We start from the raw sequence: 25,533 nt of genomic DNA, 5'->3' as shown, positions 1-25,533 counted from the left end.
CTAAAGAAATAATTTACTTAATTGCCTTTAAGATTAATATGGCAAAGAATTTTTATTTTAATTTTTTAATATTTTTCTGAAGTTGGAAACGGGGAGGCAGTCAGACAGACTCCGGCATGTGCCCGACTGGGATCCACCCGGCATGCCCAACAGGGGGCGATGCTCTGCCCATCTGGGGCGTTGCTCTGTTGCAACCAGAGCCATTCTAGCGCCTGAGGCAGAGGCCACAGAACCATCCTCAGCGCCCTGGCAAACTTTGCTCCAGTGGAGCCTTGGCTGCGGGAGGGGAAGAGAGACACAGAGGAAGGAGAGGGGGAGGGGTGGAGAAGCAGGTGGGCGCTTCTCCTGTGTGCCCTGGCCAGGAATCAAACCCGGGACTCCTGCATGCCAGGCCGACGCTCTACCACTGAGCCAACCGGTCAGGGCATGGCAAAGAATTTAATGCCTATAAACTGAAAATACCGATTTACACTTCCTTTTTGGGAAGGTTTCAACTTTCTAAGGTCTGTTTTGTTGCAGTGTCTGTCCAGACTCCTGTGTTGCTTATATGCTTGTAGATCTTGCCTGCACTGTCCAATGAATGACAGTGTGCTGCGTGGGGAGTAGATGGAGCATTGTATTGCTTGCTCCCTGACTAAAAGCCCTTTCCTTCCCAGAGCCTCTGGACCGTTTATATTCCCCAGGAAAGAAGCCAAACTACCCGTCTCCCCTTCTTGCCCTGCTTTGCGTAATGCAGTCGTTGATCCCAGCTCCCAGATTGGGTGAGAGGATGTCACCAGCTGGCAGGGACATAAAGTGTTTTGACCCTTGCCCTGCTTTAAGCACATGTTTGAGTTGTGTTTATCTGTAACTTGTTAAAAATAAGATAATATTGTATGTATAGATGTATATGTATGTCTGTATGTATATATTGGGAACAAGCAAGCTTTTCTTCAAACAAGTTGAATTAGTTAGGAGTCTCTGTGTCTCTGGTGACAGATCCCAGTCCGAACAGGCTGAAATGAAACAACTACAGAGTCCAGGACAGAGTCAGGGTATAGCTCCTCGTTCTATTCTGCTCCCTCTGTTGTGGGCCCTGGGTGGGCCCAGCAACATCAGACTTGCTGCCTTCCACACTCAGCTCTGCTCAGATACCCAGGGTTGTCTCTTCCGTCCCTGTTGTTCTGGCCCAAAACCTGTCATTGGCCAGGAAGGCTTGGAGAATGTAGAGGGGAATCAGCCATATCTGGGGCCCAGGGTGCAAGTGTTGCCACAAGGAAGGAGTGGATGCTGAGTGGCAAAAACACAAAACCCAAGTTGATTTTCAGCCTGACCTGTGGTGGCGCAGTGGATCAAGCGTTGACCTGGAACACTGAGGTCGCTGGTTCAAAACCCTGGACTTGCGCAGTCAAGGTACATATGGGAGTTGATGCTTCCTGCTCCTCCCCCCTTCTCTCTCTCTCTCTCTCTCTCTGTCTCTTCTAAAATGAATAAAGTTTTTAAAAAGTTAAGAAAAGAAAAACAACCAAGTTGATTTTTATCTTTCTAAGATGTTTGTTTCCAGTTTTTCTATGAGTGTGGCAGAGCTACTCTCCCAATACAGAGGGCATAATTCTCAAAGTAAGATTCAGGGACAAACACGTCTTCTTTTTTTTTTTTTTTTTTTTTGTTTGTATTTTTCTCAAGTTGGAAATGGGGAGGCAGACAGACTCCCAAATGCACCTGACTGGGATCCAGCTGACATGCCCACCAGGGGGCGATGCTCTGTTGCAACCAGAGCCACTCTAGTGCCTGAGACAGAGACCACAGAGCCATCCGCAGCACCCGGGCCAACTTTGCTCCAATGGAGCCTTGGCTGCGGGAGGGGAAGAGAGAGACAGAGAGAAAGGAGAGGGGGAGGGATGGAGAAGCAGATGGGCGCTTCTCCTGTATGCCCTGGCTGGGAATCGAACCTGGGACTCTGCATGCCAGGCTGACGCTCTACCACTGAGCCAACCGGCCAGGGCTCAAACACATCTTCTTGAGCCGTTTATTTCAAAGACCCACCCTCCTCACATTGAAACTGTCAGAATTTTAGAGTCTTACTCCATTAACTTCCCTGCTTAGTTAGGAGAGCACTTGCTGAGCGCCTACTTCAGTCGAGGCTCTCTGCTGACACTGAGGACATGTGGGTGGGAGTGCAGGCCTTGCTTCAGGTCCTCAAGCAGGGGGAGGGGCGCCGCAGCACTGCTGTGGTACGGCAGGCACACACACTGACCGCACGGGGTGAGACAGAAGTGCCAGTGCCCCAGGCACAGAGCATAGCTCCTGTACAAGTTCTTTGACCTGATGCCTGACCAAGGGACTGCTTGTCGTCAGGAGGGCCAGGGAGGTGGTGTAGAAGGTAAAGCCTGGAGAGATGGCGGAGGCCATACTGGGGGTGCCTAAAGATGTGACGTGGGTGCCAGGGTGAGCAGAGTGAGCTTCATCCTGAAGATTCTGACAAGGTCGGCTTGTATTTTAGGCAGTTCACAGCTCTGTGGTGGACAGACTGCGGGGTGTGCACTCAGACCCTGCATGGGAAGAGAGTGTAGAGGTGGGTGGGGCTGCCTGAAGCACCCCCAGGGAGTTGACACCCACAAGACAGCACAGCTCCTCTGGATGGCAGGGCAGGAGGGAAAGAGCCCAGTGGGTTTTGGGTTTCAGGCTTTGAAAGGATTTCTCTGCAGAGACACTGAAAGATGGACGGCCAGAATTCTACATCCTGATTATCTTTAAAGGAAAGAAACTACCCCTTGGGAATTCCAGGGACCTGCTAGCTGAGCTGGAATGAAGTGCAGAGGTCCCCGTTTTGCCCTGCGGCTGTGTGTGCCAGATGCAGCTGCAAGCATGTAGCCGTGCGTCTCCCTTTCTGTGAGCAGTTCATCTGTGTGCAGCTCCACTTTGGGAAGAGGGCTCCTTGACCCCTTAGGAATTTTGACTTGTTTATGAAGAAGTAAATATCCGTTGAGGAGAAAGATTTTCAACACTATGTAAACATTATAAAACACTTTGATAAACAACAACTATAATAGTTGTTATTCCCGTGATTGTACTAGTTCGTTTAACTTTACTAGTTGCTATGCTTGGGAACAGGTTGGGAGCAGAGTGTATTCATATTACAGAATGATGTTACCAGTTTGGTTTACATGGAGAGCTCTCTTTTTTAGGAAGGCTTTATTTTAATATATAGCTCAGAAACATTGTCCCTCTGACATAAATGTCCAGACATGTGAGATGTTTTCTTCTCTTTTAAGCTAATAAACTTTTAAAACTACTGTTTGGAAAAAAAAAAAAAGCAGCTACAAGTTATCAGAATCCCTAAAACAAGTTTAAGAGATTCTGGTTTTTGACAGAAATGAGATGGTTTTGGGAGGAAGGCTGTGTGCTTTAAACCACATACTGCTTTTTTGTCACTGGTCCATCACAGTGTTGTTCCTGCCTCTGCCTGAACCTGAACCCCCTCCTGGCCTGACAGAAATGTTCGCTTACGCAGCCAGCCCTTCCTCAGTTTGTACCATACCTTCCACCTGTCGGCTGAGACATCAGAAGTGGGTGTCCATGGCAGCCTCTGGGCACCCCAAGATGATGTTACCTCCAATAGACACTAAAGGAGCCTGACCTGCGGTGGTGCAGTGGGTAAAAGCGTCGACCTGGAACACTGAGGTTGCCGGTTCAAAACCCCGGGCTTTCTTGGTCAAGGCACATATGGGAATCGATGCTTTCTGCTCCTCCCTTCTGTCTCTCTCTGTCTCCTCTGTCTAAAATGAATAAATAAAAAATCTAAAACTAAAAAACAAAAACAAAGACACTAAAGGAGATAACCTTAAGGCTATGTAAGAAAAATGCACACTCCCCATGGCACTAATGTGTACCCGCTGCTTCTTAATTTCATTTGTGGGTGTTCTAGTCTAAGGTTTCGTTACACAAAGTGTTCTTCCTGTGTGTCATTGTAGTTCTGTTTACCTGTCTCGTGGTGTCCTTGGTCGTCCAGGTGTGTGTGTTCTTGCCTTTTGCATACAAGAAGGGTGAGAATTTCCTCCTGTCCCGGTTGCTGTCAGCATGTGGGGTTTTACAGTATTTATGCCGTTTGTGTGCTTCCAGAACTTTTCAGTTGCCTGTTCTTCCATTTCACCGGCATAGCCTTTATTTCCTTTATATTGGCGAGGTTCTCTGCATAGGAAGGATTGGAGGGGGAGGCAAAGGAAAGATGCTGTGTCCCAGAATTGCCCTGCATTACCTTGTCCTTGGAAATATGTCTACTATTCCCTTAAACTCCACATGGCTTTGTTCCATTATACTTGATTCCTCTGGTCCCTTGTCCGTTTAACTTAACCTTTTGTTCCTCAGTGCTGTGAAATACCCCTTAGGTCAGGATTTATTAAAACTGATTTTTCTCCCCTCTATATAAAAGGTGTATTGTGACTGTAAATTTTTGTGTGCTGTGTTTGCCACAAAGACGGGATTTGGTGAACAGAGATGTAAGGATCTGTGTTTTCTGATCTCGTAGCACTATTCCTGATCAGAGAACTCCAGTTGCTTCCACACACAGTATTAGCAGTGCGGCCACTCCGGATCGAATCCGCTTCCCAAGAGGCACTGCCAGTCGTAGCACTTTCCACGGCCAGCCCCGGGAGCGGCGGACTGCCACGTATAACGGCCCGCCCGCCTCACCCAGCCTGTCCCACGAAGCCACGCCACTGTCACAGACTCGAAGCCGAGGGTCCACTAATCTTTTCAGTAAACTAACCTCAAAGCTCACAAGGAGGTAAGTGCCAGGTGAAGGAGCAAAAGGAGACATTTCTTCTGTGTGGGTGAAGCCACTGCCTGGCTGCTGTTTATCGTACCTTTAGCTCCTGGCTTTCTGGTTTGTATGTCTAACTAGACTTTAAAACCTTTTAGATGAAAAGTCCTAGTAGAATTCTCTAGCACATGGGAGGTGGTGACTTTAATTCCTGTCCCTTTGTATCACACGTTTGTTTACATGGATGGGCACTGCGGTGTAGCAGAACCCCAGAGCCCGAGGTTGGCACCCCAGAAGCAGTCACTAAAGGGAACACATTTCCTCTTTTCTCATTTTATTTCATTGTCACTGAGGAGTACTAAGTTTCCGAGAGTCTGAATCTTGACATTGTGCTCTCTGTTAGTCTTGGTAAGTTATAGTCAGAATAAGGTATAGTTGTGTAGGGAGACCAAAGCCATGGTTTATTCTCAGGAAGAAACCAGTATGTGGTCACGTATAAAATTCTGCATGTGTCCACTAGGTTGTCATATGGAGCCTTGGGAAATCTCTATGGGGCCCTTGAGGTATTTTAACTTTATTTCCATAATCTAGCTAGTGGTTGCAAAAACCTAGAAACATTGACTGCTGCAAGAGGGGAAAGAAAAGATGTCACTCTGTACTATAAGCAAATAGTCAGAGTCCCCTTTAGCCAGGACCACACCCAGGACACCTGAGAGCACCTGCATGTCCAGGATTCTGAGGAAACACTGAAAGTAAGCCTTGCTGTGGGTTAGTATGTCCACGTGTCCTGCAGGTTTGCCTGTTTCAGACGCTCTTGTTCATCTGTATCGTTCAGAGCACATGGTGGATGCTCCTCTTCTGTCTCTAAACTCCCTCGGGCCCGTTAGCCTGCTGCTCACTCTCATGTCATCTTCCTTATTTAACCTAGAAGCTAAATATCACTTTTTCAGTCTCCTTAATTCCTCTAGTAGTTATATTTTAGATCAGTTATCTAAAACGAATCACATTAAACTGCTTCCCCAAAGGATCTGTTTAGGACATTGAATACCAGAACAGGGAGGATTTCTGGTATCTAGTAGCATAGACTAGAAGTCAAAGCAATCAGAAGTTTCCAGCCTATGCCTAGCCTGTGGTGGCACAGTGGATAAAGCGTTGACCTGGAACGCTGAGGTCACTGTTTCAAAACCCCAGGCTTGCCTAGTCAAGGCACATATGGGAGTTGATGCTTCCTGCTCCTCCCTCCTTCTCTCTCTCTGTCCCCTCCCACAAATACACTAAAATAAATAAAAGAATTCTAGTGGGGTCATCTTACTTTATAGTTTCTACCCCCATATTTTTCAGAAAGGTAGTCTTATATTTGTGAAAGTTTGCAAGCTGAGGTCTATAGTCCCCCTTGGTGTTACAATTGAAGTATCAGTTCATTTTTTATTTTTCTGAAGCTGGAAACAGGGAGAGACAGTCAGACAGACTCCCGCATGCGCCCTACCGGGATCCACCTGGCACGCCCACCAGGGGCAATGCTCTGCCCACCAGGGGGCAATGCTCTGCCCCTCCAGGGCGTGGCTCTGCGGCAACCAGAGCCACTCTAGCGCCTGGGGCAGAGGCCAAGGAGCCATCCCCAGCGCCCGGGCCATCTTTGCTCCAATGGAGCCTTGGCTACGGGAAGGGAAGAGAGAGACAGAGAGGAAGGGGGGGGTGGAGAAGCAAATGGGCGCTTCTCCTGTGTGCCCTGGCCGGGAATCGAACCCGGGTCCCCCGCACACCAGGCCGACGTTCTACCACTGAGCCAACCGGCCAGGGCCTCATTTTTTTTTTTAAGTGAGAGGAGGGGTGGTAGAGAGACTCCCATATATGCCCTGACCGGGATCCACGTGGCAACCCCCATCCGCGGTCAATGCTGGGACCAACCGAGCCACTGGCTGGCCGTGGGAGGGGAAAAGAGAGTCAGCCCCAGGGAACCTGTGCCCAGCTTTACCCTGACTGCTGTGTGGTTTGGGAGAACTGTGGGCCCTGCCACCTCTGTGGTCCGTGCGGTCAGCAGGAACAAGGCGGAGGCCTCAGGCCTGCAGCTCCCTGCCCTTTATATCTCAAGGGACTCGTGGGAGGAAATGTTCAGAAAAGCCGTTCTATGGTCCTTGTCCAATAACCGACTCTCCTCAGGTAGAAAAGTTGGAAATGAATCCTTCAAAGACCTTTTAATCAATTTTCAGCTAAAACTGTCTTTTGAATATACTGCCTTTATGCAGTGCTTAATTATTTATAAAATCTTTTCAATGCATGATTTTCTATACTTGCTGTGTACCATTTTTGATCTGATTATGAAATGGTTGGTCGTTACCTACAAGTAGGTATATATTTTTTTAATTGGCCAATATCACAAACAATGCCAAAATTATGCCAAATTATGGGGGGAAATCCAGGGAGTCATTAATAATTTCAGTCAGTCAGCAAATTCCTGTGTGTGCCTCCTGTGTTCCGTCGCAGAACTGGTTTTAAGAAGTAGTCTGACGAGTCCCGGCCACACTTGCCCAAGAACATTGATAACATGGTCACACTGGCCTGACCCGTAGTTTAAAATTAATTATTTTTTTTCTTCTGTATTTTTCTGAAGCCAGAAACGGGGAGAGACAGTCAGACAGACTCCTTCATGCGCCTGACCAGGATCCACCCGGCACGCCCACCAGGGGGCGACGCTCTGCCCCTCCGGGGCGTCGCTCTGTTGGCGACCAGAGCCACTCTAGCACCTGGGGCAGAGGCCGAGGAGCCATCCCCAGCGCCCGGGCCATCTTTGCTCCAGTGGAGCCTCCGCTGCGGGAGGGGAAGAGAGAGACAGAGGAAGGAGGGGGGGAGGGGGGGAGAAGCAGATGGGCGCTTCTCCTGTGTGCCCTGGCTGGGAATCGAACCCAGGACTCCTACACACCAGGCCGAAGCTCTACCATTGAGCCAACCAGCCAGGGCCTAAAATTTCTTTGATCAGATTCTACACCATAAGCTTTGTCCTAAAATTTTTAAAGTCACTTTAAATTCATCTCTTTCAGTTTACTTCTAAAACATAAAAAAATGAACCCCCTGCTGTCTTGTCATATAATTTCCGTTTGTTTCAATATCTAAAAGCGAAAAATCTGCTTTATTTTAAGCCCTAATAACTTTTTCTCTTAAAAAGTAATTTTTAACCACTGTTAATGTTTAAATCTTCTTAAGTAATGATTATCTTAATGGTTAAACATTTCATAATGAAATTTTTAATGTTTATAGAACGTGAAAGTGTTGTTCATAAGATTCTGAAGAAAATTGAGAAATTATTAGTTCATTGCAGATGACTTAAGTCATTTATTTAAAACAAAATATTGACTTTATTATCTTAAAATATATCTTTGTGAAGAGCCTCACACGAAGTTCATTATAGCTAACATCAGTGTTCACTGCTAATTGTTTGCTTACAAATACAGATTTTAAATTATTTCTGATTAAAAGATCACATACTGAATTATCTGTAATAATTTTACTTTTTCAACAAATGTCACCGTTTCATTGTTCATTGGACAGAGCCCCCATTTTATTTGTTGTTTCTCTTCTATAATTGACTAGATTTTATATTTCATTTGTGCAAGTCATTTTTGTTGATTTTTTTTTTGGCTTAATTTCTTTTAGAAACATGTCATTCAGGTTTATCAAAAGGTAGGATTTATATATATATATATCTATATATATCTATATACACATTTTTTTTAATTCTCACCCAAAAATGGCTCCTGCAATTAACATCAGGTTTGGCTTTCTAGCCCTGTTTTTTGTTTGCCTGTTTGTTTGTTTGTTTGTTTTCTTTTAAAAAACTAAACTTTGTGCTGAGAACTAAACACATTTCTTTGAAAGGAAGCTGTGGAAAGAAAGAGATTAACTCTGTCAGGCATTTTTAAAGGGACCGTGGCACCCACATAACAAGAGGCCTTACGCATGCTCTATGCACTTTCTCTCTTTGGTAGACTTGTTTAGCATCCAAATGATTCTGTCTTAATACTAATAACACTTAGCATGCTTCTGTTTGAGGAATGAGAAGTCCAGTTTCATTAATATACTGTTAATGGTTAGCCTCAGGCAGGCAAAGGTAAGTGTTGATTGTGTTCTTGTCGTTTTTTATTTCATGAAGGACTGAATTAACAAAAGACTTTAAAGTGAAATCAAAGGAAAATTAGCTAATATTCTGATACTGGAGGCAAGCATAACATTTACATCTTACAGCCTTTAGGTTTGGCTTTGGACAACTTCATCACAGAAATATTTTATTGTTTTCGGAGTTGAAGAGTAAATAGTATTCTATCTAAAGGCCACTTTGCACCAACCACTAAGAAAGCATGTCTTGTTTTTAATTAAAGCACCGTGGTACGTGCCATTCCTACTAGATGGCTGTTTTTTGATGCTGACAGTCAAGAAACCAAAGTTGCTCACTACCTTGGAATGCACGCTGATGAGGCAGAAAATCTGCCGTTGAGGCCACACTGTGCCCCTGCCTCTACGGGGTCTTAAGTTGAGACCAGTGGGTTGTTGTCATGAGTTCTTTACCAAAAACTGGAAAAACCAGTTTCTTCCTGAGGGAGATTCCACTCCGTGATTGCTTTTAATCTTCCCAGTTGCCAGGTTTTTCCTTGGACAGAAAATTTTGTAAATGAACGTAAAATTAAACTGACAAATCCATTTCCCTTCCACAGAAACCAGTTTATTTGGGGAGTGATTTAGAAGGTCAGAATAACCCCAGTCGAAAGCCACGAGTGCTCACTTGCCAGGGCCAAACAGGATACCTGACTTTGGGAAGCAGGTGTGCACCCCACCTCCTCAGCCTGTGGACCCCAGAGAGGAGGAGCACCAGCTAGGTCTCCACTGAGAGAGTCCTGAGCTTGCTCACTGGTGACTTTGGGTTTGTTGGTTTTGTGCCAAGCGGTGTGTGCTGCTATGTAAGACCTCTTTTTCTCTCTCCCACTTCTCTGCTTCTGCATTCTGTTCGTTGAGGCTTCCGACTGAATATGAGAGGAACGGGAGATATGAGGGCTCCAGGTGAGGGAAATTATTTTTTTCAATATATTTTATTTAAAAACTGGCAGAGGTGATTCTCTTTTCTGCTGTGCTGGGGGTTGTTGCTTGGTGGGTCCGCATTTGTGTGGCTGGGAAGCGTGAGTGCCAGTGCTGCCCCCTGGCGGTAGGCTTGGACCAGGGCTGCACTGCGCCCACAGGCCACAGGAGAGCACCAGGGTGCCACCTCCTGGTCCTGCCTGACCTGGCTTCACCTTGGTATGTGGGTGTTAAAGCACCGTCCCTCCACCCCCCCACCCCCCCACCCCACCCCACCCCCGGTGCCTGGGCCCTGATGGCCTGAACTTTGGTCTAGGAGTTGATGGGAGCATTCCAGACATCTCAGTGACCTAGCATAGTTCTAGTCTCGAGGAATGAAAGCAGAAGAGTGAACAGAATTTTTGTATTTCAAGTTAGGCTTTTAAAAGAACAATTATATATAGTCAAGTGTTTTGCTTTTAAATTTGTATGACTGTCATTTCTCAGATTTGGGGGCAGGGGAGTCACCAGCTAGGTTCAGGACTCTGTGTCTGTGCCCCTCTTTATAGTGGTTAAGTTAGTGCATGCTGTTTCAGGCCTTTGTTGACCCATTAGCTCCCTTCCTGGTCTTTCTAAAGCACAGCTGTGGTCATACAACTTTTCTGAATGAAAACATGCCGTGGCCCATGGCCTAAGTGGCCATGTCCACGTGAGGCCCTATGTGGCCTCAGCAGCTCCCTTCCCCCAGCTGAGGCAGCAGTCCACCCTGGGCCTGACCGTTCCAGCCTCGAGTAGGCCCTAGCTCATTCCCTAGTCCCTGAGAGGAAGGGAGTAATGACCTGGCTCTGGGCGTGGTGACCACAGATTGGGTACACAGTGCCTCAGGGCAGTTTGTACACTTGACCACGTCAGCCCCAAATATTCTGTGCCTTCCTACTTCCTGGTCCCGCCTCTCCCTCTGCTCTCACACACGAGCTCCTGTCCTGGTCCCGCTGCCTCTCCCTCTGCTCTCACACACGAGCTCCTGGTCCTGCTGCCTCTCCCTCTGCTCTCACACACGAGCTCCTGTCCTGGTCCTGCTGCCTCTCCCTCTGCTCTCACACACGAGCTCCTGTCCTGGTCCCGCTGCCTCTCCCTCTGCTCTCACACACGAGCTCCTGTCCTGGTCCCGCTGCCTCTCCCTCTGCTCTCACACACGAGCTCCTGTCCTGGTCCCGCTGCCTCTCCCTCTGCTCTCACACACGAGCTCCTGGTCCTGCCTCTCCCTCTGCTCTCACACACGAGCTCCTGGTCTTGCCTCTCCCTCTGCTCTCACACACGAGCTCCTGGTCCTGCCTCTCCCTCTGCTCTCACACACGAGCTCTTCAGTTACCACATGGTGTTGCTGAAACCCATGAGCTCTTCAGAGCTCCTCCCTGACACCACCCTTCCTTAGCCCACCCTGCCTTCTCCCAGCACTCCTCTCGTGACCCCCCATCACCTGCTGTTTCCTTGTGTGGCAGCCTTTCCTCTCCTAACCCCAACTTAGTTTGAGAGCTTTTGCTCAGTTTTATAACCTGTTACAGCATCTGATACACCATTTTATGTTAACATAGGAAACTTCCAGTCAGTTTTCGTGGTTGTAAATCCAGTGGAATATTCTACTGACAGGTTGAGGACAGGGAGAACAGTAGGCACAGTAAAACCTATGGCCACCCTCAGCTCTGATGACTCTGCCATAAGATTAAGTATATTTTACATACCATACTGGGTATTTTTAATACGTGCTAGGTATTCACTGTCCTAATTGAGGCCTCCAGGTATGTACACAGGAGAATGTAAAGAATGGTTTGTGTCAGTAATGATTAAATGCCTCAGAACAGTAAGGTAATAGAGGCCTGCGCTTGGGTTTCCAGAACTATGACTGGGCCCCACTCTGACGCCACCTCGTGGGTGTGAGGACCACAGCTTATAGTGAAACCATAATTTGTATTCAAATAGGTCACTTACGTGCTCAACAGCAAATAACCCTTAACATTTTGTTTTCCTGTTTTAGTAGTAAGATAATGTTATCTAAGAATTCTTCTTTACTGAAACTAGACATTTAAATTAACAAAATAGATGGAAAAATAGAGAGGTGGGTAGAGGGGTTTGAGAAGAATGGCCCGCCCCTCGCCCAGTGATGCGCTCAGCCTTTGGTTGTCCAGGTGCCAGTGACTGTGGCTGCTGTGCGAGGTAAAAGGGAGCCCCTGATGGCCAGGCGGCACGGTGGGGGGGGCGGGGGGCGCAACCTGCGCTCTTCCTGGGCTTCCTGGGCTGCAGAGCTGGGCTCCGGGGCACATGCTCAGCTCTCCCTCTCTCTCTACTCCGCCTGATGTAACAAATCATTTTCTTCATTTTAGCAAGTACTTGACTGTGAAGACTTGATAGCCAGGTAGATTTTCTGTCTGTGTGGTTTATGATTTCGAGGGGGAAGCAGATAGATGAACACTTAGAAGAGGAACAGATAAGCACTCATGAACCTGTGCAGGGAAAATGCGGGGACCCGTTCTCACACTGTGTTGGGGAATCGGTCGTGCACTCGCTGAAGCAGAGAGGCTGGCTTTCCCGTGCAAATGAAAATAACCCTGCCCCTGTGCATTTCAGTCGCAACGTAGCTGCTGAGCAAAAGGAGGAAAACAAAGAAGCAAAACCTCGTTCCCTGCGCTTCACCTGGAGCATGAAAACCACTAGTTCCATGGATCCCAACGACATGATGCGGGAGATCCGCAAAGTGCTGGACGCTAATAACTGCGACTACGAGCAGAGAGAGCGCTTCCTCCTCTTCTGCGTCCACGGCGACGGGCACGCAGAGAACCTCGTGCAGTGGGAGATGGAGGTGTGCAAGCTGCCAAGACTGTCTCTGAACGGGGTCCGGTTCAAGCGGATATCGGGGACATCCATAGCTTTCAAAAATATTGCTTCCAAAATTGCCAATGAGCTAAAGCTGTAACCCAGTAATTATGGTGTAAATTAAAGTAGCAGTCTCAAGTTTTCCTGAACACTGATGGAAATGTATAGAATAATATTTAGGCAATAACGTCTGCTTCTAAATCATGGTATTAAAATACAAGGACGAGAGCACGCCTGGGAGCGAAGGCTGGCCTTTTTTCTACGAATGCACTACATTAAAGATGTGTGACATGTGTGCCCTCTGTCTTATTTCCATTGCCCCGAAAGTCAGCGTGTGCCCTTCATCTATCTCCATGTGCCTCCCGTGTGGGTGTGAGTGGATCGCGTGTGTGTGGGGTAATGCACACACAAGCATCTCCCTGCCCTGGCAGCCAGACCTCTGTGGGAGATCATTTGGTGCTAAAACGTTACAATTGCCAAGGAGGAAAATACTGAACTACTACTAAGAATTAATCTTAAGACTAGTTGATAATTAATACAGGTTTACAGTTCATGCCTGTGGTTTTGTGTTTGTTGTTTCGTGTGTTTTTTTTAGTGAAAAAAAGGTTTAAATTTATAGTTGTGAACATTGCTTGTGTGTTTTTCTAAGTAGATTCACAAGATAATTAAAAATTCACTTTTTCTCAGTAAAACCTCGCATTGTCTCCTAGTACTGTATTTAAGACTCAAGATTAAGGCAGTGAGTAAACGTATGTGTTTTTGCCTTCATCAGCAAGTTGAACAAAAGCAATTGGAAAGTATATGAGGTGTGGGGCCACTTTGTCCCTAACTGGATCCTGACATCTTATGATTACGAGCATCTTTTTTCCCCAAAGGCAACAAAGGGAGAAGACGCCCCTCCTGGTGACGTGAGAAGGAAGGGAGTAGCGAGTGGCTGGTGGCCGCAGCCCCCGCAGCCCAGCACGCCCCTGCGTGCAGACATGCAGGTCTGGACGGCTCTGGATTTCTTCTCCGCGAAGTATGTAATTCTCCTCTTGTTTTTTGTGATTCAGCCCATGAATTCAACCACCAGCTTCTTTCAGCACCTCTCTGGTTATATGAGGGGAGATGATTAATTCATCCATCAGTTTGGCGCTTTTCTCTCACAGGGAAATTGTCACATTGATTGATGTGCTGTTTGGGTTCTGGGTTGCTTGTTGGACACCATTGAGAAGTCTAGACAGATAATCACAAGTACCTGGTATGGAAGAAAATGGTAGATACCATGAAAAAAATCACAGTGCAGGCTGTAAGGCATTCTAGAGGTCCTAGGGTTGGGACAGGTGCCATGGGGTGATGGTGGAGGGAGGTGCGTGTACAGGGACCAGGTTTCAAGGGAGGCACCCAGCAGAGGCCTGAGCCCTGAGTGCACCTGTGCGCTGGAGCAGAGTCGGGGAGATGTGGTTAGACACCAGCTAAGCCTTGAATATCATTGCAAAACGTGTCTCACCCTGACACGGGAGCCACTGGGGGTTTCCAACAAAAGAGTGGCATCCCCTCGTTCAGAAGACTGCTGGCAGGATGTGAGGGCGATCTGGCTGCAACATCTCTCACCCCATTGATCACCAGGGTTGATTCGGCTGATCTGGCTGGCTAGGCGGGTGTCCCCTTCCTCCTTCACCGCTCCATGTGCGTCCCTCCCGAAGCTGCGCGCTCGGTCGAAGAGGACGACCTTCCCCACTAGAGGAGAGGACCATTCTTCGGTCAAGGGTATACAAGTAGCTGTGCTCCCCTGCTAGAACCTCCAAACAAGTCTCAAGCTCCATTTGTAGGAGAACGTAGGGTAGTCAAGCTTCCAAGACTCCAGACACATCCAAGTGAGGCGCTGCATGTGGCAGTCTGCCTTTAAAAAAAAAAAAAAGCCTGGCCTGTGGTGGTACAGTGGATAAACCTTTGGCCTGGAATGCCAAGGTTGCCGGTTTGAAACCCTGGGCTTCCCTGGTCAAGGCACATACAGCAAGCAAGCAATGAACAACTAACATGAAACAACTATGAGTTGTTAACTTCCCATTCCATGCTCCCATTTCTCTCCTGTCTGTAAAATCAATAAAGTATTTAAAAAAAGAAGAAGAAGACTGCTGGCAGCAGTGTTCTGGATTTATTGCAGAGAGCAAGGAGAGTTTGGAGCCTCTTGGCACTAATTAGACAAGAGGTGCCAGCCAGGTGAGATGGGCTCTGGATATGGTTTTTTTTCCTTTTTACAGAGACAAAGAGCCAGCAAGAGAGATAAACAGGGACAGATAGACAGGAACAGAGAGATGAGAAGCATCAATCATTAGTTTTTCGTTGGCGCATTGCAATACCTTTGTTGTTCATTGATTGCTTTCTCATATATGTCTTGACCGCGGGCCTTCAGCAGGCCGAGTAACCCCTTGCTCGAGCCAGCAACCTTGGGTCCAAGCTGTGAGCTTTTGCTCAAACCAGATGAGCCCACACTCAAGCTGACAACTTCAGGGTTTCGAACCTGGGTCCTCTGCATCCCAGTACGACGCTCTATCCACTGCACCACTGCCTGGTCAGGCAGGATATGTTTTGAAATAAAGTCCAGTGCATTACCTCTGGGGTTGGATATGGGTGAGTGAGAAAAGATGAGGGCGACTCTATGATTTGTGACCTGAGCAGCAGAAAGAAGGGGGCTGGCTGCTGTGGAGAGGTGTGGAGACCCTGTGGAAACTGTGGAGAGACCCTGGGAGCCCTCAGCAGGTGGTTGGTTTCTGTTTGAAACCCAAGAGGAAAGGAGAGGACTCGCCCTGAGCCACGCTTGGGGACCACCAGGACTGGGGCTGGGTGGCGGGTTCAGTGCCCTTCAACCTAAGTGCAGAACACATCACTTCACTTTGCTGGAACATTCCAGACCTCCTCTATTAAATAAATAGGTTCCCGCCCCCACCTTTTTTCCCTGGGGACTTGCTTTCAGCCCCTGTCTCTCTGAGCAGGCTTCTCTAACAGAGCTCTGCACGGTGCCTGTGCCTCCTTCGCTGGTCTTGCGGAAGTCTGAGGTGATGCGGAGCTTAGTTCATTGATTGCTTTCTTATATGTGCCTTGACCGGGGGACTTCAGCAGAGTGAGTGACCCTTGCTCAAGCCAGTGATCATGGGGTCATGTCAATGATCCCACGCTCAAGCCAGCAACTCTCTCTCTGCTCAAGCTGATGAGCCTGCGCTCAAGCCAGATAAGCCTGCATTCAAGCCGGCGACCTCAGGGTTTCAAACCTGTGTCCTCACCTCCCAGTCCAATTCTCTATCCACTGCGCCACTGCCTGATCAGGCCATGGCCACTCCTTGTATAAAAAATGTTCATGTGCCCTGGCTGGTTGGCTTAGTGGTAGAGCGTCAGCCTGGCGTGCAGGAGTCCCGGGTTCAATTCCCAGCCAGGGCACACAGGAGAAGCACCCATCTGCTTCTCCACCCCTCCCCCTCTCCTTCCTCTCTGTCTCTCTCTTCCCCTCCTGCAGCCAAGGCTCCATTGGAGCAAAGTTGGCCCGGGCGCTGAGGATGGCTCTGTGGCCTCTGCCTCAGGTGCTAGAGTGGCTCTGGTTGCAACAGAGCGACACCCCAGATGGGCAGAGCATCACCCCTTGGTGGGCGTGCCGGGTGGATCCCTGTCGGGCGCATGCGGGAGTCTGTCTGACTGCCTCCCCATTTCCAACTTTAGAAAAATACAAAAGAAAAAATCATGTTATTTTCAGTTGCTTATTTGTCATAATCTGTCTAAATTCTAATACATTAGTGATCCATTTAGAAGTGGGTGTGTGTCTTCAAGACTAGTATTTACCTGCAGAAGTCATCTTGAGTTCATCATATTCAAAGGCTGTGTTACTAATGGACATTGATTTGATTTTAGTGGCAACATAGGTGTTGCCTTTGCTGAGGTTAAAACATGAAATCTCACCCATTACCGAGGGACCCAGGTCCTTCCTTCAGATGCTACATTGTCGGTATATGGCATTTTTATCTTGTATACAATGAATTTTCGAAAAGAATATTCTAAAATGCTTGAAAATCATTTAAGTACTTTAAGTGAGGACAAGGTGCCATTTTTCCCTCACCCACTCTCTCCCTGGGAACCCCGAGCAGGCCAGTGCTACTGGTTTTATGTACCTGACAAGCCGATATTGTCCAACTCCAGAAAATAAGGCTAATATTTCCAGTCATGCCAACGTGCCTCTCTTGTCCAGACCAGGCAGCTCAGGAAACCAGCACAGAATTCCTTCATGATGTGCCCGGCTCTCGGGGCATGGCTCCGTCTCTGACCGTGGGCACGCGTGCAGCGTGGAGGACGCCTGCCTGGCTTTCAGAAGGTAGCCTGGCTGTGATCGCCTCCTGGCGTAGGTTCCTCCAGAAGCCTAGACAACAGCAGTATATGAAAGAAAGTCTCTCTGGGTGTCAAGAGCAAGTCACCTTGCTGTGGAAACTGTCCCTGGCATACCCTGTCTGGGCAGTTCCTTCTCAGTGAGTGATGTTCAGTGACCTTGGTCTCCCCCAGAGTGGCGGCCACTCTGAGGAGGCTCAGGGGAGTGGAGGCCGGCTGGTCTGTGCGGCTCTGTCTTCTGGGCCAGCATAACCCACAGGGGTATCGGAAGTGTGGTCAGTGGTGACGAGCGAGGAGTGGCCTGGATCAGAGAGCTTAGAACTTGGGGGGGGGGGGTTGGGGGGAGGGGTTGTTCCTGGATTTTGGTTTGGATTTTTTGAACTGGTCATTGGCCATAAGGTCCTTAGATGGGGGAAGTCGTTGCTGTTGAAGGGAGTGGTATGATGTGAAGGACGTGTCTTCCAGGTGTCTTGACAGTACACAGATGAGTCCAGCTGTGACGGTGTCTGAGAGTAGGACCTGGGCACCTTTGCAGTCAGTGAGGAGGACAGAGTCCAACAACTTTGTAATTTGGTCTTTGGTTTGTCACTGTGAGGGGCCAGAACCCAGGCAGAGGTGACACTCCCGCAGAGGCGGTGCTTGCCATGTCATGTGGCGGTTTGGCAGCCGGCCTGGTCAGGTTGGGATACAGGCTCGACGGCCTTGCACTCCCCGGGGTGGAAAGCGCTCAGGCCTGCCTGTGTCCCCGGGGAGAGGCGCTGGCGTGATGAGGAGCAGTGGGAGCGACTAGATGGGGAAGGTTGGGGACAGGGAGAATGGGACTGGTGGGAGCTGAGACCTTTCATTAGTGGGCCAGACTCGGAGGAGAAGCTAGCTGGCTTGGGCGGCTCTGGGGACGGTCCCCACTGGGCAGTACGCCTCAGCTGAGGGGAACTGCTGAGTGTCCCCGCAGGTCACCACGGCGGGTGCAGGCCAGGTTTCATTCCAGCGCAGGACCTCTCAGGGTTCAGTCCTCCCAGGTGGCATAGTCCCATCTAAAGGTGAATTAGGCAGTGTGGCCTTGTGGTTGAGGTGTACACCCTTGACCTGTGCAGCCTGGTTTTGTGACCTCAGGGTTCCCCTAGAAAGTGCAGGGTGGTAACGTGTCGCTGGGTTGTCGGCAGCAGACAGCGGTGCAGGGCAGGGCGCCTGGCAGGTGTTGGTGAGCACACTCCCCACACAGAGGACCGTGAGGAACACGAGCCAGCCCTTTCTCCGCTCCCAGCTGACCGAAGCACGGAGGCCTGGGCCAGCAGGCTCGCTGTCAGGAGAGGGCACTGCCCTCCCAGCAGAAACTGAGAGGAAATTCCCCCAAGTCCTCAAGCGTGGACTTCTGTGTCAGAGCCTGCTATGAGGAGAGGTGACAGCCGGTGCCACCCCCTTCCTGGCCCCGTGCCTGTCAGTGTCCCCAGAGCGCAGGAGGAGCAGTGCACAGTGTGAGAGCACAGGGATGGGCGGACGGGGCTGACGGCGCCCTACGTCCCCCAGACTTTGTGTAGGCCTCCACCCGGGAGGCCTGCCCTGGGCTCTCGGGCCTGCTCCCCCCGTCTGCTCCTTCTCTGGCCCTGACAGCCAACGTCCCGTACATGTCCCTGTGTCTGCTCTCCCCACCCTAACTACATTGGCCCCATGGGTAAGGATCTTCGTTTTTTATTCTTTTTCTTTTTCTTTCCATTGATTGGAGAGATAGGGAAGGGAGGGAGAGAGAGAAAGAAGCATCAACTCCCGTTCCACTTAGTTCCATTTAGTTAAGCACTCGTTTGGTTCTCGTATGTGTCCTGACTGGGGATCGAACCCAAAATCTCGGCGTGCCGCAACAACACTATCCACTGAGCCACCCAGCCAGGCAGATCTTTGTTTTTTTATTGTTTCTGTATCTCAAGTGGTACCTAGAATAGTACCTAGTACACAGTACAAAATAAGTATTGGACTATCAATAAAGCACAAGATTGCTTCAGTGGCTTCAGTCAGACTGAGCTGAGGCCCTCCAGTCTCTCATCTGCCCTCGCCCCTATCCTGCTTCCCGGAGGCTCAGAGCACAGGCATGGAGCCTGCAGAGTGGAGCCCCGAGGCCCCTGTGTGCTGTTTCTCTTCACCTTGCTTCCTGCACATCTGCTGCCATGTGCTGTCATTCAGGTGCAGACCGTGCAAGTCCTCTGGGCAAGAGCTGTGGGCTGGCAGGCAGGCATGGGCTCTGCAGTGGATGACATTTGCCATCAGATAGGAAACTCAGGGTTAAAATGTTTGGCTTAGAAGTCCTCGTCTGTGTCCTGTACCAGAGTCCCATGATCATTGTGGCGTTTGGATTTCAACCTGTTAAAAGCAGAATGGCCTGGGGCTTGGCATTAGTGTGAGAGCTGGCGTCATCTGAAGGTCAGAATTCTGGGTGTTAACAGTAGCCCTCGCCTCTGCAGGCCGTGTTGCCGCGCCAGTCCCAAGGGGACGCCTGCAGTGCAGGAGTCCTGGTCCAAGGATACAGGAAAGTTGGTCTTTGGGGGCCACTGGAGGGCAGAGACTGGACCAGTGCCCGCTGATAGGGCTGCGGGGGCCACGGCATAAACTTCTGTTGCTGTTGGCTTTGGTTCTGTTGCTTTGTCGGTCCACACTGGTCCTTGCTGCCGGTTGGTGTGGCCGGGTTGATTGGTTACAAGTTCTGAGGGGCTCGCATTGTTCTCCAGCTCCTGGGATACTCATTGCTATGGTTCCTGCCTGTGGTGGAATACCTTTTCACCCCATCAGCCAACAAGTAGGGGCCTGCGTGGGGGTGTCTGAGAAAAGAGACAGCTGATCAAACCTCAGCGCCTCCCTCAGCCTGAGCCTTTTGTGTTTCCTGCTTGCATGCTCCCTCCCACCCACCTAACCCACCTCTCCGTGTTATTTTTAAGCCAGCATTCTAGAAACCCTTCCTGCGGGAGGAGAGTTTGAGTTGCTCATCAGGGTGCTCACACGTGCACACCCAGGGCGCTGGGGAAGAGTTCTGGCTGTGCCTTCATTTTCCTGACTCGGGTCTGCTCTCTGTACCACCCGTGGTGTCTCCCGCTTTCGGGAGCCTTAATTAGTCAAGGCTCAGGTACTGGAAGATAAACAGTGTGTTCCCTCCCTGAACTTTGCTTCTCCAGGTTAAACCACCCCAGTTTTTTTCAGGCATTTCAGAGCGAGATCTAAGATCTTGACATTGTTTGTTTATTCCTGTGTTTATTCATGGACACTCATCTTTGGAGCAGGTGGGGTTGGGGGTGGCTGCTCTGGAGGGCCCTGTGTGGAGCTCTGGGGATCCAAAATAAAGCAGGTAAGAACCTGTGTCTTTAATAAGCTTGTTCTCCCAGGATAGGGGGGCAGACACGGTCCTGAACCTGGGGTGGTTAGTGCTGCGTGCAGGAAGGCCGGGGCTCCAGGCCGAGCAGGAAGGCAGCCTGGGTGGGCAGGTGGGGTGCAGATGGCAGGTGCAGCCTGCAGCATGCAGAGTCTGCTCAGCGGGGGAGGGAGGAGCAGCACGCCCAGGCGCAGGGCTGTGACGGGGCTGGACAGGTCGGTGCAGTACCGGACAGATTCTGTCATGTCGCCCAGAGATCACGTGTCTCAGACAATGCACCTCTGTTCTGCGGAGAAGGCTTTGGCGCAACACTTCATGAGTGACCTGGTAGGCTTCAGGGTAGACTTCTGCTGCTGCCAGACCAAACAGACCCCGCTGCCCTGGGTGGGAAGCCAGGTCTCGGGGTCCAGAGAGGAAGCATCCTAGCGTGGGGTGCCTGGTATGCCCGCTCCTTCCGGAGTGAGGTCTGCATCGACTTGCCTCTGCCTCTTCTCTCAGGAGGGAGTGCCAGCAGGCGTGGGCAGGAGTGATACATTCTCAGAGCAGGCATGTTTTGCATGGAAGTAGGCTGGGAAGTATTGCATGCAGCGTGTTCACTCATACGACACCAGGAGCTGTATGGCTTCCCCAGCCCCTCACGCACCATGCCCTCTGGCAGGCTCCTCTGCTTGGCCCTCAGGCTGGCCTCTGCTCACTCCTCAGCTCTGCTGCACCTGCTGCTTCCAGTCCCGGGGGTTCTCACTGTCAGCCCCAGCTCAGCTGGCCTCTCTCTGTGGCCCGTGCCTGGTCCCTGGGTCCTCTCCTCACTTGCTCTGAGCGCTGGAGAAACTTGATGGGCCGGTCTCATGGCTCTTGGCCTGTCAGAAATAGGTGGGAGTCCTGTCACCCAAGGAGGCCATGCTCTGCACCCTTTGTCCAGGTGTCTCTAAGTGTGCGGGCACATGGCGCTGGGCTGTTTCCTACTGTCATATCAGTAACAGATTGAACTGAAACCCTGGAACTGGACTGGAGAGAGAGTTACGTTCCCCCATGTCCTCGAGGCCAGGAGAGCGGTCAGCACAGCTGTCCTTTCTGGTTGGTCTCCAGGAAGGAGGAGGAGGCATCTGCCCTCTGAGGCAGGCCCCAGGCTGCAGGGACCCCCTCACACACAAGGTCAGCAGTTTTAAGCGTGGGTGATGATGTAACACCATGTTTCTTTTTTGAAAGTGAAATGCATTTGAAAAGCAACTTAATGTGCTGAGCAGTTTGATCAAAAGTATTGACAAAACTAAACTTTCCATTTTAGTGAAAATTTAATATGTTTTGTTTTTGTTTTATTTTGTAAATTGTGTATTTCTGGAATAACCTGGGCGTGTTAACACAGACCACCTATACCAGTAATGGAAGCAGACCCGTTGGGGTGGGTCAGGATGAATGGGGGACAGCCCACAGCCTGAGCCCTCAGCGTGCAGTCTCGGGGGACAGCCCACAGCCTGAGCCCTCAGCGTGCAGTCTCGGGGAAGACCCACAGCCTCAGTCTGCAGCGTGCAGTCTCGGGGGGACAGCCCGCAGCCTGAGCCCTCAGCATGCAGTCTCAGGGAAGACCCACAGCCTCAGTTCGCAGCGTGCAGTCTCGGGGAAGACCCACAGCCTCAGTCTGCAGCATGGGACAGCCCGCAGCCTGAGCCCTCAGCGTGCAGTCTCGGGGAAGACCCACAGCCTCAGTTCGCAGCATGCAGTCTCGGGGGGACAGCCCACAGCCTCAGCCCGCAGCGTGCAGTCTGGGGGGGACACCCACAGTGAACAGGTGTGCGACAGGGAGCATTAGGAAGAATAACTCCCAAGGAGAATGACGGAGGAGGGTTGAGGTCCTGCCCCGAAGGAGGGTGCAGCAGGCAGGGAGCAGAGGTGGGCCCCTGGGCTTCGGTTGGGCAGGATAGTGTGGAAAGTAGAGACATGCAGGAAGGAGTTCCAGCTTAGACTGAAACAGCAAAGGAAAACGGGTCTGGAGGTGTTAGTGCCACCACTTTCCATGTGCCACCCTGAGCACACATTGGCATGACGGGTGCCCAAAGCCAGATTGTTTCTGGAGCCAGTGGTCTCAGTTCTGAGTAAATCTCAGGACGCATTCACCTCCCAGCCCTGCAGCACCCTGAGCCGACCAGCAAGCACCTAGCCAGGCCCTGCCTTGTCAGAAGGGTTAGGGAATGGCAGAGCGATGTCCCAGCCCCCGCCCCCATCACCAGGTCAGAAGTGGTACTGGCTGTCACACATGTGCAGCAGCTTACACACCTCCAGGTGTTCACCTGCCAGGCTGAGGGTCCTTGACCTCATCCGGAGATGGCCACGGAAATGTTTTACTCTGCAGGGACGGCCTTGGATATGTGTTGCTCCAACTGGGTGGCTGTGGGACAGGCTCAGAAGCAGGCTCTGTTAGGAAAGCAGAGGGGACAGTGGCCACTGGGCAGTGAGCAGCCTGCTGCGTTGATTCATCAGGAATGGAAGGGGCCAGAAAGAGTCCTTGAGCTTTTCTGGGTCCTAAGTCAGAAAATTACTTAAGTCAGGCCTTCAGTGTTGACAAAGCCCCAGCTCTGAGGAGGGTGTGAAAGTCAGGACTTCTGAAACCAAGCAGAACCCGATCTACAGAGACGGGCTCAGGAAGAAGGCACCCTGTAAAAACACGGCACCTCAGACGCAGGAGCCAGGATCCCTTGTCATCCAGCTCACAGGAAACACCTCTCTTCTCCCAGCTGAGGTGCTGTCCCTCCGCTCCTGGAAACCTCGCAGCCAGAAACAGGACATCTTGCCATCAGAAGTGTGTGGAAGAGGACAGGCACTCAGAATCAAGTGAGTACAAGTTGCAGCCCCCAGGGCGCCGTGGGAGGCTTTGGTGTCAGTGCTCCAGACTGAAATGCAGAACAGGGAGCCTGCAGGCAGCTGCCACCTCTTCAGCTCCCGCAGAAGAGCAGCAGGTCCTGTGCACACAGGGCTGGTTTGTTCTGGAAAAGCCAAAGGGCAGTGAAAAGAGCCCACGGCTCAGAATGGTGTGGTCTCCTGGTGACCCTGACCAGTCCTCTTCTCTCTGAGCCTCAGTTTCCACCCTCGGGGTGGTGATCATGCAGGCCAAGCAACTTAGGGGCCCTGCCTCAGGGGTCTCCCACGAACTGTGGCACAGCATTTACAAAAAAAAAAAAAAAGCTTAAAAGAATTTGGTTCAGCTTATGTAAGTAATACATGTTCACTCTAGGAAATTTGGAAAATTAAGTTCCAAGGAGGAAGTCACCTGTTACATCACCACCTACAGCGCACTACTGTTCCTTGGGGTTTTTCCATACATGTTCTGTGTGGGATCTGAGCACAAGCTGTTTTATAACCCAGTTCTGCACTTCCCCGTTCTGAAGCATCTCTCACTCATTGAGGTCTGCACACTGTGGACGCCTGCCTGCAGGGCGCCTCTCTGAGGGAGGTGTCCTGGTTTTTTAACGGACCCTTGATGTTGTTGGCAGTCCTGACCGCTTCTTCCTGGTTCTAAGTCATTGTATCTTAATTATTGCTGTAAGGCAGCGAGCGTTTCTCAGAGAAGCAGGGGGCAGGGAAGCAAAATGCTTCCCGTGGGGCATTTGCAATGTCTGAGGACACCTGGTATTGTTGTCACAGGGCATTGGTTGGCTAATACTGGTGGCATCCAGAAGTTGGAGGCCAAGGAGGAGCGCCTGGCAGTGCCTGTCCACAGTGGGGCGCCATTGTGGGACCAGGCAGTGGGCTCATGTCCTAGCCGCAGTGGCCGTGATGGGTCTGGATGCTGCCAGTGTTGCCGGTCGGTGTCCTTCACCCAATACAGTGACCGAATAAAGTATGTTCCCTCAGTAGTATGTGTAGGGCATTTCTTGGGCTCCCCATGTTTGACTGTAATTTCAAGGAAAATTAAACTCACCCTGTTTAAAGGTCTCTGGAGCCCAGAGGGGAGGGTGTGGGGCCCTGGTGGAAGGCTTTCATGCGTGGACTGCCGAGCAGAGGCCTTGTCCCGGAGAGAATGGAGGCAGCTTAGGAGAGGGCATTCTGTACAGCAAGGTGAAATGAGGAACCGGAGTGAGGCAGAGGAAAAGGTATAAAATCAGGTGGCCCAGGAGCGCAGCCCATACTGAGACAAGGCCCAGGGAGCAGTGGTGCGCCTGCTTGACCAGGTTTCTGAGGGGCCCAGGTGAAGAGGGCGGGGCTTGGCCTTTCCAGCCCCAAGGGTGGTGACTTTAGTGGCTTTACTTCCCAGGGAGGAATGCTGAGCAAGGCCCTGCCACCGGGAGCCTTCCAGTGTGCCGTGCTGAGGGGAGCACCCCATCTGATAGTCCAGGCAGCGATAAGGGGGATGTTGAAACATTCTGGTGAGAAGTAACATGCCTGAGCAGGCCCACTGTGCAGGGTCAGGACTTTCTCAAGGGTGTACTTCCCTTTCTTTCCTGAGTCACCGTGCGGCCTGACCCAGCCCCCACAGGCTGGAGGACACCAAAGCCAAGAAAAGGGAGCCCTTCATGGCGGCGGCTCAGCCCAGGGCAGGGCCCGAAGGATGGGTGCAGAGATTCCCCGCCTCGCTGGTCCTGGCAGACTCCTGACAGCCCTCCCCAGCCTGGACCCTGCCTGTGTTGGCCCCTCAGAGCGAGCCCAGCCACCAAGGCAGATGCCAAGACATACCTGTTTGTCCTGAGCCCTAGGCTGTGGGTTGACAAGCTGTCCCGCTTCCAAGTAATGAGAGCCCACAGTCTTGAGTTGGCAAGACTGCACAGCCCAGGATGCGGTGGGTACAGAGGCCATGCCTAGCTTCTCCTAGCTAGGGGGTAACCTTGGGGAGGATAAGGCCTGTTGGGCCCAAGCTCAAGGAGTGGGAGTGCCCCAGACCTTGGTGGGGGGCAGGACAGAGGCGGCCCTGGCCGGCAGGTGGCAGCACAGACTGTCAGCTGAGGAGTTGGGAGAGGGAATCGCCTGGCCCTGGCTGAGTCACCAGACCCACCTCTGCTCCCCACGCCCTGGTTGAGTGTGTTTGGGTGCCCGCCCATGGTGGGGCTCCAGAGTGAGACAGAAGTCAGGGATAGTGGCAGCTGGGGCATGGCTGGGACACACACTAAGGAGAACAGCCCCAGTCCTCCTAGCCATGGACCCTGTGGGGGGACCCACTATGCGTGACCAAGGGGCTTGGGCACCTGAG

At 50.8% G+C, this 25,533-nt stretch overlaps 1 protein-coding gene and 1 long non-coding RNA gene across 6 annotated transcripts in view; both read left to right on the top strand.

Annotated features, from left to right (window-relative positions):
* The window catches only part of MARK3 (microtubule affinity regulating kinase 3), a 109,465-nt gene extending 96,515 nt beyond the window's left edge, over nt 1–12,950 (top strand). For 2 of the 5 annotated variants that reach the window (XM_066344056.1, XM_066344061.1), the window contains 4 exons: nt 4,508–4,765; nt 8,393–8,419; nt 9,746–9,790; nt 12,410–12,950. In XM_066344056.1, the coding sequence (XP_066200153.1) occupies nt 4,508–4,765; nt 8,393–8,419; nt 9,746–9,790; nt 12,410–12,755 (676 nt within the window). In that variant the 3' untranslated portion in view covers nt 12,756–12,950. The remainder of the gene's footprint in view (nt 1–4,507; nt 4,766–8,392; nt 8,420–9,745; nt 9,791–12,409) is intronic. The other 3 variants (XM_066344057.1, XM_066344058.1, XM_066344059.1) reach the window with 3 other exon arrangements.
* Nucleotides 12,951–19,782: 6,832 nt separating this feature from the next.
* On the top strand, nt 19,783–24,195 carry LOC136377377 (uncharacterized). The gene is made up of 3 exons (XR_010746290.1): nt 19,783–20,333; nt 23,087–23,183; nt 23,994–24,195. It is a non-coding gene; the product is annotated as an uncharacterized lncRNA (long non-coding RNA).
* The last annotated feature ends 1,338 nt before the right edge of the window (nt 24,196–25,533 follow it).

This window comes from Saccopteryx leptura, chromosome 6 (genome assembly GCF_036850995.1).
Source record: "Saccopteryx leptura isolate mSacLep1 chromosome 6, mSacLep1_pri_phased_curated, whole genome shotgun sequence".
NCBI lineage: Eukaryota > Metazoa > Chordata > Mammalia > Chiroptera > Emballonuridae > Saccopteryx > Saccopteryx leptura.
The sequence above is the reverse complement of the archived record's forward strand: the minus strand, read 5'-3'. Positions and strand labels throughout refer to the sequence as shown.